General features: G+C 37.9%; 1 protein-coding gene across 2 annotated transcripts in view; it reads right to left on the reverse strand.

Moving 5' to 3' along the window:
- Positions 1 to 3,820: 3,820 nt before the first annotated feature.
- The window catches only part of LOC102384413 (contactin-6), a 123,441-nt gene continuing 114,865 nt past the window's right edge, over positions 3,821 to 12,396 (reverse strand). For both annotated transcript variants that reach the window (XM_025197979.1, XM_014517458.2), the window contains 3 exons: positions 8,314 to 8,426; positions 6,170 to 6,338; positions 3,821 to 3,986 (listed from right to left, as the gene is read on the reverse strand). In XM_025197979.1, coding sequence (XP_025053764.1) covers positions 3,892 to 3,986; positions 6,170 to 6,338; positions 8,314 to 8,426 — 377 coding nt within the window. In that variant the 3' untranslated portion in view covers positions 3,821 to 3,891. The remainder of the gene's footprint in view (positions 3,987 to 6,169; positions 6,339 to 8,313; positions 8,427 to 12,396) is intronic.

Below are 12,396 nucleotides of genomic sequence, written 5' to 3' on the forward strand. Positions count from 1 at the left end.
TGAATTAATGGGATATTTTAATGAGGTTCCTTAATATTTACGAGTAAGTAATTCTATGTAGTAAAGTGTTGATGCTTGGATAAGTATTGGAAAGGAACCATATGCATGAATTTTGAATGCCTCTCGTTAAATTACATGGAAGCCTATTGTGAACAAGATATGATTCATAATCCACGGTAATGAGCAATTAGACTGCTCCCCAAAGTATTGTGCGATAGCTGTATTCTGAAAGAGTGGACGTGTCTACAAGTGCATTAGGTGCTTTAGTTAATGCCCACTAAATCTAGTACCTCTAGGCCTTTTTACAAGTGCTTCCAATGCAGCACTTGGTGCTTTTAATTAGCGAGCCGTGCTAATTAAAAGTGACTGGTGCCATGTCAGAAGCACGTATATCTGCGTCACAGCTTTGAACTAAAGCATATCAAATGTGTGGTGCGCTTTGAACTGAAGCATATAAAACGTGTTTTAGCTCAACATGCACTGCCGCTGTTTTCTCAGCACCAAGGCGTGCTGTGCCATTGATACACGTGATGTGCCAGGCTGCCGGAACGCTTCGATTGACATGTTCCAGCACACTCGATTAATCGAATCTGCTCCGACGTGCTGGATTTCCAGCACTTTAGAGGGTATGACACACATGCAGGGAGCCTTCTCCATTGTGAGGTACTAGGAAAATGCTCATTAGGTTGTCTTAATGAACATTAACTAAAGAGTATGGTTTTTAACAAATTAAATTGGTTAATGTTCATGTAAAGTGTACATAGTGATGTGTCCACTGTGTATTACCTGTTACATTAAAAATAATCTTTTCTGTTTCATTCAGAGGTACAGGCCTTGGGCAAGAGTGATATAAGGAATCTCATGTGATTCTTTTGCCTTTTGTCATATTTACAGCCATCTTCTCTTGCTGGAGCTTTCCTTTTCATTGTTTATAAGCACATTCACTATTGAAAGCTCCTCACTGGCCATGTGTTTCATACTCAATCTGTGCTTTTGCAATTTCACAATCATTTACTAAAGCCTAGGCTGCACTTGCACAATGCTAATATACTTTTCAATGTATTCCCAGCCGTTTGTGGTTTCTTTCTCCCTTGAATGATTTGTGCTCATAACCATATTCATAAAACTGCTCACAACCAGGGACAAATGTCAGCATTTCTTTTTCAATCTTGGCATAGTACTGTTGTGTTTTAATTAGCACTCCAGAGGCATATACCAAAGGGTAACCATTTCATGATGGACAGCTTCCGGTCCATATCAGCTCACGCCTCTTCTGGGCAGCATAGGTTTGGCTCCTGATCAAGCCATCAGGCCTTTCATGTCCATGAATTAGCAATACTTTACCTTATCTTGTTTTTGAAGTTTTAAAATGTGCACGGTTCAAAGCAAATGTTTAAGCAGGAAGTAATATGTTTTAACCCTCAGCTCCTTAGCATATCTGTAGATTTATTTCCTTTTGAGCTTTATATGAAGGGGAATATAAATCAACAATAATCATCCTTATGGACGTCCAGAATATAGAAATATAGTTCAGGAAGAGATCATTGATAAACATACTCTACAGATCCCATTTTTTACTGTGAAAAGGGAAGTGGATAAGTGTGCATTTTGTACACACTTCAGTTGTAGAGAGGCAATACAAGCAAGCGTGAAGTGCTGAGGGACAGTCTGCCCCTGAACAATAGTGTGAGTGAACAAGTATTTTTACGCTGGCATTCATAAATCTGTCATGCCAGTGGTACCTGACATTTTAGAACAAATCCATCGGTGTTGAATATGTTACACACTCTTTGCTCTGTCGCTGAATTTCTTTCTCTATTAGCTGAATGGGATGAAAGACTTAATTAGATGCTTCAGACTTATATTCTATGATGATGAAAATCAGTGTTCTTTTCATTCTCCTTCATGCTTCAAATCAAAGATGGATCTATTATTTCAAACAGTGACAAAACAAACTCTAGCTGATTCCTAGCAGTGGTTTTGTAAATAAACTAGCATTTTAATGACAAAGAGTTTCAACAAGTTCCAGGAAGCAAATAGCAAAAGAAAGGGAAAACTCAAACATCAAGGAAAGGCTGAAGGTTTTGCTAGTGAAGGCTGGTAACGAACCCATATATCAGAGAGAGAATATCTATGCTAGTACAATTACTAATTGTACCAAGAGCAACTTTAGAAAACCTTATCATTTTCAAAGCACTTGCTTCATTGTCTTCCACCACGAGATTTGAGTACTCTTATTTAAAACTCCTTACGGATACTTTACACTACTAATGTAAGGTGCACCAGGTCAAATCCTTCTCCAGTGAAAATATTTCAGATTTTTTTCAGGATTTCCACAGGCTTTTGAATCCTTTAGTGATCAATGAAATAAGCTCTCCTTAGATTCACCATTCATGTTTGCAACGGCTTCCTTTTACTTTACCGAATATTAGTGGAATCAAATATTTAGTAGAACTGAACATTGAGTTTCCAATAAGTTCACACATCAATTTTGCATCTCTTAAGTGGCATCTCTGTTTCCTTGTGAATTTCATTGATATCAAAGGATATCATACAACCAAAGTATATTCCGAATCAGTGGGCATGTCTACATGTGATACTACATTACCATAGCAACGCACTATGATAACATAGTGTCAGTGGTCACAAACCGTGACGCTGCAGTTATGTCACTGTAGTAATATGCTTCCTCATTATAGCCTGTTGCTACAGTGATGTAGCAGCTAAAAATAACCATGCGCGGCACACGCAGCACAGTACAGGCTGTTAGTACTTCCAAAAAAAAAGTACTAAATGATGGCGCAGTAACAAAGGCGCCATGGGAACACATGTAGATGTGCCCAGTAAGATGAAAACATGATCATAAGTAATTAAGTAACCATACAACCTAATGATTTGGAGTTATTGATTTTTTTTTATTATTATTATTTGTTTTTTAGAAAAACAAAATTGAAGCAGTTGCTTTAGAAAAACAGAAACACATAATTACATGGATAGTAGAAAAAAATAGGAAAGTCAAACATTTAACTGCCCATCCATGAAATGTCCATTTAATAATAATATTGATGTAAATATTTAGCACCTCCAAAATGCTAGCTATATTGATCATAATAGCTCCATTGCACAAAACAGTTTCTAAAAAACACACTTGAGAATATACATATTGGGTACACTGTACTATAAGAAAAAAAAAGGATTGTCCTGTAAAGGATCTGATCCAGAGACTGCTGAAGTCAAATAGCTTTACACTGGATCATAATTCCTTTTATCATAAGTATCTGGTTGTCTCCCCCCTTGAAAATAATTTAGTAAAGGTTAAAGGATTTATTATATGTTACTACATGATTTGTAACATTCTAAACTGTGATATCCTGATACAAATGTGTGCAAAAATGTAAATAAATATATCTTTTTCAATTGGAAATTGTGAGGTTTTTTTTCTCTTTTTTTTTTTTGACAGATTAGAGTAAGGTACATGGGATAAATCATATCCACATCACAAACAACTGCAAACATTTTCTCTTTTCATTATCATCATGGTTATCTAGCCCAGGTCTTTCATGTCTGCCATACAATCAGCTGGGATTTCTACCATAGATCACTATGTGCATTATATTAGAGATCATTCTTATTACAATCACACAGCTACATTTTGGCACCACTCCATTTAATTAATTTATATACATTGATCCTCAAATTTCAAAGCTTTATTTTCTTTTCATTAACAGAATATTGATATTTACATTGTTACGAAAATGTACAGTTTATTTCCCTTCCCGTGCCCTGGTAGGTATCACTTTTTAAGGAATGTTGTCTGTGGCTGAAGTATCAAGATAAAATCTATATGTAATTTACTTTCAAAAGTCCATGATTTGAAAATGGCTTTAGTCATCAAAGAACTGAGATGGTAGGAATGAAACTCAGTATCATTATCCCAGTTGTTATTTTTATATGGTTTTCCCTTTGGGAAGCTTTGGAGTTTAAACCTGCAAAAATATAAAAACCTTGGCCAAGGGAATTCATAGGGAAAGAACACTTCCTTTCAGATCTTTTTTACATAAAAAAATAAAAATCCTACTAATTCTCAAAACACAATTCATACCAAATTGGTATAAATTATATCATTAGGACTAGGTCACTAAAGAAACCCTGATTCAAATATATGATCAAAATCAACGGGGACATGAACAGGAGTCTTCCACCTTTCAGAGGTTATTTGTTGTCCTAAAGTAAGTAGGTCTCAATTTCTGTTATTGAAGGCATTCTACTTTGGATGAATAAAGAAGAAATTATTGGAGCAGAGACTTGAACTTGAAACTCCCACATCCTAGGTGAATAGCCTAACTACTCAGTTATGGGGACTGTTCTGTATAAGAAAAAGTCCCACCCCAAAAGCCTTATTCTACTAACTGTTCAAGTTTCTGCTTTTCCTGACTGAGAAGATATGAATTTGTGCCTATAGAATCCCACATGGGTTTCCTAGCTACTGGATTGGACCCCGAGAAAGCTTTATCAAAACACATACACTCTTCCACAACATTTCTGTAACAATTCATTGGCATTTGACACTGAAAAACACTTAATTGAAAAATTTTTACCCAGAAAATGAGGAAGGTTAGGTATCATAGTGCTTAGGGTCAGAAGGGACCTCAACAGATCATCAGCTCTGACCCCCTGCCCCGGGCAGGAATGAGTGTTGGGTTTATAACACCCCAGCCAAATATCTGTCCAGCCTCCTCTTGAAGACCCCCTAAGAAGGAGAGAACCACCTCCCTTGGGAGCCCATTCCAGAGCCTGGCAGCCCTAAACATGAAGTAATGCCTCCTGATGTCCAGCCTGAACTTTCTTTCTAATAATTTGTGGCCGTTTATTCCTAGTAACCCCGGGTGGTGCCCAGGAGAACAGTCTTACCCAATTTCTGTTGGTCCCCTCTAGTGAGCTGGTAAACAGCTTCCAGATGCCCTCTCAGCTTTCTCCTGTGGAGGCTGAATAGGTTCAGGCCCTTAAACCTCTCTTCATAGGGTCTGACTCACTGCTGCTTGACCATGCGAGTGGCCCTCTTCTGGATCCTCTTAGTGCTAGCCACATCCCTCTTGAAGTGCGGTGCCCAGAACTGGACACAGTACTCCAACTGTGGCCTGACCAGTGCTGCATAGAGGGGAAGGATCACCTCCCTGGACCTGCTTGTGATGCATCTGCAGATGCACGACAAGGAGCGGCTAGCCCTACTGACCGCTTCCTCGCATCGTTGACTCCTGTTCATCCTGGAGTCAACAATGACTCCAAGATCCCTTTCTACCACCGTGTTGAAAAGAAGGGTGTTCCCCAACCTTTAGGTGTGTTGCTGGTTCCTTCTCCCTAGATGCAGCACCCTGCACTTGTTTGCATTTGAATGGCACCATATTCTTATCCGCCCACCTCTGTAACCTGTCTAGAGCTAGCTGGATTCTGTACCTGCCCTCCAGTGTGCCTACCTCACCCCACATCTTAGTGTTGTCAGCGAATTTGGACAGCGTGATTTCTACACCTTGATCAGCGATCTGGATGTGGATGTTGAACAGTACAGACCCCAGGACTGAGCCCTGGGGGACCCCACTGCTCACATCCCTCCAGGTCAAAAATGACCCATCCACCACCACTCTCTTGCTACACCCATCTAGCCAATTGGCCACCCATTTGATGGTGTAGGCATCAATGCCACAGTCACCTAGTTTTTTTGAGAGAATGTGGTGAGAAACAGTGTCAAAGGCCGTGTCATGAGGTAGTCGGACCCTCATTTAAAGGGTAATCTAGGAGGAGGGCATAACCAATGCAACCTCAAGTCAATAATCAGCAAATTTAGGACTACATTATATATACATATTAACCACAACCCTGTGTTGGGTAGGGTATTGTATTCCTTCCTCAGAATTAGTCTCTGTAGGCCAGGGTTGAGGAAGATGCGCCTGGAAAATTAGGCCATCAATAGTTGTTGTGTAAATTGCTTTCCCTTTGGTCCATTAAAAATTTAAGTGTGCAGTGATTGCTCTACATTTACCTAGCATTAAAAGAAGAAACTAGTGCTCATCTACTGTGTCTAAGGTTTATTTAGCAATAGTTCCTTTCAGAGGAGCACATGCTTCCTGCAATATTATTTTCAATGTGGGGGGTGGGGGGGGGAGGAACTTACTTGATATTTTTGGTATCCTAATTTCCTCACTACTGCTGCCATCTCCACCATCACTGACTGTTCTTATTTCTATGATATAGTCCTCTTCAAAGGGTACCAGAAGCTCAGCTGAGGTGTTATTCGTTTCCAATACATGAGTTTTGCTTTGTCTGTTTTGCCGGTACAAAATCTAAATATAAAAGAATTAAGGGGGGGAAAATGGAAGTTGTTTGATTTTTGTGGTAGCTTTATATAGGGTTTTCTGATTTCTCTGCAGAGAGCATTTTTGCCTTATGTGTCAAACATGTAATTCTGAAAAGCATTTTAAGCACCCTGCAGACTTTATTCAAGAGAAACATAGACCTCTTCAGGAGCTTACAAGCATTTTCTGTGGAGATGCACCAGAGTTTAATGGGTGTAGTGACTCACTTTCAATGCCTGTCTCTATCCTACATGTAATGCACTGTCCACCAAAAATAGAGCAAAACTTCAGGCATAGTATAAGGTCAGGGGAAAATGAAATACCATTATTATTCATATGTTAATCTTGTTCAGAGTGCAGCTACTGATGCAGTACAATATCTTTTTCACTCTAAGCATGCAAATGTTATGCATATAAAGGTAGATTGTTAGGTGCTTCTCTACCTCAGTAAGGCCACATTTTCAAAACTGTTCATTGTAATACTCAAACAACAGCCCTATTTGCCCTATTTGGTCTGTACTCAGCCCCTCCTATTATAACTTAAGGCTACATTTTCAAAAGAGTTGCTTTGCTGAGCACCTTTGATGAAATGCACAGACATTCAAAAGATCACAGAATGCAACTGGAGCCCAATTTTCAAAGTCCATGGAAGATGGACTTCAACATTAAAATGATCTATGTGAAGTAGTAAATGTAAAAACACATACCATTATGTACACACACACATATATATACATATGAGCGTGTATGTGTTTGATTTATATTATTAGAGCTCGAAAGGGATAGTAATTTTGAATAGCTAGGTCTTTTCTCATAAAGCACAGTCCCTGCACTTGGTAGGACTGATTTGGTTTTCTACATTTGCATCTTTTTGTTAGATCATCACTATGCCAGCTTGCAAGTTGATTGGACCATTTTACTGGTGCATGAGCGCTAGCCAGGGATAAGTATATATGTGAATCCTATAGGCAAGAATGAGTTTTGCTGTAAGATACCTTTCTTTGCCAGAACAACATTGAGAGTACATGACTCCTTGCTCTTGACAGCCTTCTGACATTTTTATGCTAAAATGAATCACTGAAAAGTGAAATAGAGGGCTAAATGCAGTTAACAGGCATCTTAAAGAAGTCTTTAAGTACTCAGTACAATAAACCTAAAAGAGCTCTTACAATGTCAAAATATAATAGAAAAATATTGCATTTGAAGCAACTAATTTAGGAACAAAGGAATGAAGCTAACAGTGCTCAAGACCCTAGTTTCTAACCCCAATTCCTCTCTCCCCCTCCACTCGTACCTAACCCCACCCCAAAATGCACAAATAGTCAAATAGCAGAAAACATTTGAAAATAATAGCATACGAGCTGACTGTTCTTCAAAAATATTACGGGCTTTATTTGTGCAAGGGAAAATAACTAAGCAGACAAGCTTAAGGTCAATCAAGTGACAGACAGCACAAAGGTCTTGAACCTACAAACTCGTGCAAGTCGTTGTCAACCATGTGAATAAGCCTCGTGCAGGACCAGACCTGAGCTGTCCATAACGCATGTAAAGAACCATTCTAGTCTTGAATTGGACCATTGTTATATAGCCCGTGGTGTTCAAAACCACGGCAAACCAATTCTGTGTTATAGTCAGCATTTTAAAAATAATGGGTGTATGGAAATTGTTTTCACTAAGATCTCATTGACATGATGACCTATGCAGCTATTTTCCTTCAAATGTGCAGAGATACACTTATGAACTGAAGGTACAGTACAAGAGTTCTTGCTCGTTTATTGGGAAATAGCTTAGCCCACTTGTATATTTAACTGTCCATCACGCATACCAAACACTCCAGAAGTCATATATTCCATTTACTGACTAACATGGGGGCAAGTGTAGCTTTCACCAATGCATTTGCTGTTTTTGCCATGCTTCTGTTATAAACAATATGTATGATTTAATAAGATAAAGAATTACTTACTTTGTAGCCTAACACCTCTGACTCATTTTCCATTGTTTTTACATGTTCCCAATTCAAGCATATTTTTGAATTTGTCAGTTTCCATGCTATGTTTGCTGGTGGTTGACTTGGCGCTTAAAAAAAAAAAAAAAGATAATCACAAGATACAATTGAATATTAATTTACATAGTGTAATTGAATGAGCCGCTGACATGGAAGTAACTAATGCATGGCTGATTCAAATCAAGAGGAGTAAAAATATTTTCCGGTCTATCATCAGTCTCATGTTAGTTAAACTAGTAAAGCTCTATTCATAATACAAAATCACTTACTGGGAGAATGCATTTTGAATTTTAGAAGATCTGGGGCACTCTGACTAAGCTAAGCTACAGTGAATGCTTTTTTTTTTTTTAATTTAGTGGATGATTAGCATTTAGATGCAGTATGTGATGGTATGTTTTGCTTTGAGAATTTCAAAAATATTAAAATAAAATATAAGAGATAAAACAATTCTGTGATATCAAATATGAGTTGTGAGGCCAGGTTACAAGGTTTGAAAGGAATTAGATGTTGAAGTCTCTATTGGTTCCATCATAAAAGCACTGTCAGATGTTAGGAGTCCTTGTACCCTGATAAATCAAAAATAGATTTTTTAAAGGTGTTTGCCATTAAAATATCATTTATGTCTCTGAAAATTACCCATGTATTACAGGGATTGAATTCTATAAGAATATGTGAAGTTGAAACTGCCTTTCTATAATAACCAATCCAAAGGCATAGACTGTTTCCTGTTGTTTAGTGATGGCTCCTTGGTTGGGGCTTAAGTCTGGGGGAGAGCAATATGAGAAATATGGGAACATGTAGACATGTATTAAAATGAAGGAAGGAAAGGAAAAAAAATGGATTTGCCACAAATAATAGATCTAGTGATATTTGAATGAGTCAAACTTGAACGTGTTACATTTCTGGGATGCTTCCTTCCCCCCACCATGTTTTACTCTTCCTATATCATACCTTGATGATTAACATATGTAAATTAGAAGGAATAGTTAATTTGGTACCAGTCTATAATCTTTTTTGTTTCCTACAGAGATGGAACACACTAATTGTTACATTATGCAAGAAAAATAGTGTTGTTTGTTTCATAATTGTGGAGAGGCTTAATCCATTTTATTGTTTGGGAAGCAAGGTGTTGGTGGCCTACCCAGCCGTAACCAAGCAGATGTGATCCCTCACTGAGAAATAATGTGAAAGCTGGGTTGGATGCTCATTTTCTTTATAAAAGCTTTTGTGAATGTTCACCCAAATAAAAATAGTGAGTTCCTCTAAATGGTATTCTCCACCTCTTTTTATTTGCTTTCTGCAAACATTTGTATGAGCAATTTGTTCACAAGGACATCCGCAGATGGCAAATTGTCATGAATACTCAATTGAAGATTCTCATGAGTATTCAAATGAAAGTGTTACAAATGCTTATGCATGGGTGAACTTCACTTTTTTTTTTTTTTTGCAAAGGAAGGCACATGCCTTTATTCTGCCATTTAAGCTGCTCTGGAATTCAAGCTGCCTAGGGGTAACTTTCACCCGCAACCATGCCTATTTTCTCTATATAAAAGTTTCAGTCGTGCAGTCAAGGAGCAGAGATAATACCAGGCCACCCTAAAAAACAGATTACAAATACCATAGTGATAGCTCAGAACAACAGACGCAATAAACAGTCCGCAAAATCCATAAACCATGAACTGAATTGAATGACCAAAAAAGGATCATCAAATCATTTCTCATGTTGAACATGGTCAAAATTCAGCAAAACACTTAAGCATGCATTGAGAGAGGCCCTAAAGGTAAATCAACCGGTTTGGATGAACAGAAGGAGAGTACCTATATTTCAAGCAGTTTATATAGTAACTTAAATGGTAATGTAATTTGTCCAAGAAATTTCAGTAAGAATTGCACCCACAGAGACAGGGAGCTAAATTCTATTTGGTTGAACTTAAATCAATGGAGTTGCAACAATGGAGATAAGATCTAAACTTAACTTTATGGACTGAATTTTGTCTACAGAAGAAGAGAAAATCATTATTTCCTGATTTATTTTTTTTTAACCAGTGTGTGTTAGAAATCTTGAAACAATTGCTGCTGTGAAGACTGAGACACTGACTCAGTGGTAATGCTTTCATTATAGATGTGTGGTGTTTGTTTACTTGATATTCTGCCTGTTTTAATAAAACACGTCCCTTTTTCAGTGAAAAAGTGTTAGAATGCAATATTATATATTTTTAATGTTGAATAGATGATTTTAACTTTAATGTAAATGAGCCATTAACATAGTTCTAAGATTGACAGTAGCTGTAGTCAATATACAGTAAATATACATTTATCCCCTTTATAGCCTGCTGTTAGATTGCAATATTTAAATGTACGTGTGTGTGTGTATATGAGTATGAATATCATCTGTCATATACAGAATAATTTAAAAAAAAACAGTCGATTTTCCATTTAAGCAACTGACTCAGAAAATTCTAGCTCTGGCCCATTGAAATGCCAACTCTGGCTCAGTGTTTCTTCATGGTATTATAATTAAAAATAGCTTACACTGCGCACTCATTTTAATAAACTGGTTCTATATTGCACTTTCAAGTAAAAGCACAGCCAAGAATTAAAATGGGAACAGATGAAAAGAAAAAGGCAAGATAAATACTTCCTTTTTGGTCCATACGTATTAATTACATGTTTACAGTTGTAAAGTTGTTGTAAACAAAGTGTAATATTAAAAGTTAGGGCACTTACCAATACCAAAATTGATAAGTAAGACTGCAGGGGACTTTACCTACCAGTGTGAATTAGTAAGGCTTCTAGGAAGTAAGACTGGTCCTTGAAAGCCACTTTGAAAAGCTGGTAGTTACTGAGTATTTTCATCTAGGAGAGAATTGTTTTGGTGACACAGAAGCTTAACCAGATTTATGCTACCAGGGATTCTCTGGTTATTCCCATATAAGTGACTTATATTGGAGAAAATAATGTACCATTGCTCTTTACAGAGGAACTCTCAAATGCTATGGGAGGGAATGACGGCATCACCCAACATGGGATTTTGCTCCTAAAATCTATTTGTAAAGTGGTGTGTGTGTGTGTGTGGTTTTTTGTTTTTGTTTTTGAATGGCCTATCAAACAGCGCTGGGACTGCTGCTATGCACAATGTAAACCTGTTATGTAAAACCTATCCCCTGCACTCTCAATCCTAACACTATAGAAGATATGTCTGGATTGCGTGCTGTGCCCCATTAATTCTGTAGCAAAACCCCCAGTTTTTCTTTTTTTTAATTTATTTTAAAATGCATTCCCTCCCCTTTCCCCAACCATTTCTGACTTTTTCTCTCCCTCTCTATTCTATCCTATAGATAAACATAAGTGAGCTCAGACTTAGGATAAACTTTAAACATTTTTATTTTGGTAGCAAGTTTTTGGTTTTGGATATCCACCGTTGTATATTGTATTATTATTAGGTTTGTATTCATTTTTACTGTTGTATATTGTGTTATTATCATTTTCGTATTGATTTTTATTGTTTCATATGGATATTGTATGGGTTAGGCCTGTGTTTGTAAGTGAACCAAAGTCATGTCAAGTTTCCATTTTATATGTCAACTCTCCATCTTCTGTCCTCTGCCCGGGCATTCCCTGTGGCAACTGTATGAGTCACATACCCCTCCCATGTAAATTGGTTCCCCGATGAATGAGTGTGATTGGGAATGATTGAAATACAATGGGAGCAGGTCTCTACTGAATGGCCTGTAATGACTGGGCCATCACCTTGCATTGATTCACCCAGGAACCACAGATCTCACCCAGGAACAGAGACAAGACCAGCATTTGAAAGATAAAGGACCCTGCAAAACCAGGAACTCTCACCATTACAGACACCTGAAACTGCACAACCCTGCATGGAGCACACATGCTCAATACGCCAGGGGCTGACCCTTGCCTGGGCATGCCTCCTGTCACTAGGGTCACACAAGGTCTGCCCCTATAAAAAGGGGCAGTGAGGACAGACCCAGTGGGAACGCCATTTCCATCTGGACCAGCACCATGCCACACCACCTA

The sequence above is a fragment of the Alligator sinensis genome, unplaced genomic scaffold (assembly GCF_000455745.1).
Source record: "Alligator sinensis unplaced genomic scaffold, ASM45574v1 scaffold121_1, whole genome shotgun sequence".
Lineage (NCBI taxonomy): Eukaryota > Metazoa > Chordata > Crocodylia > Alligatoridae > Alligator > Alligator sinensis.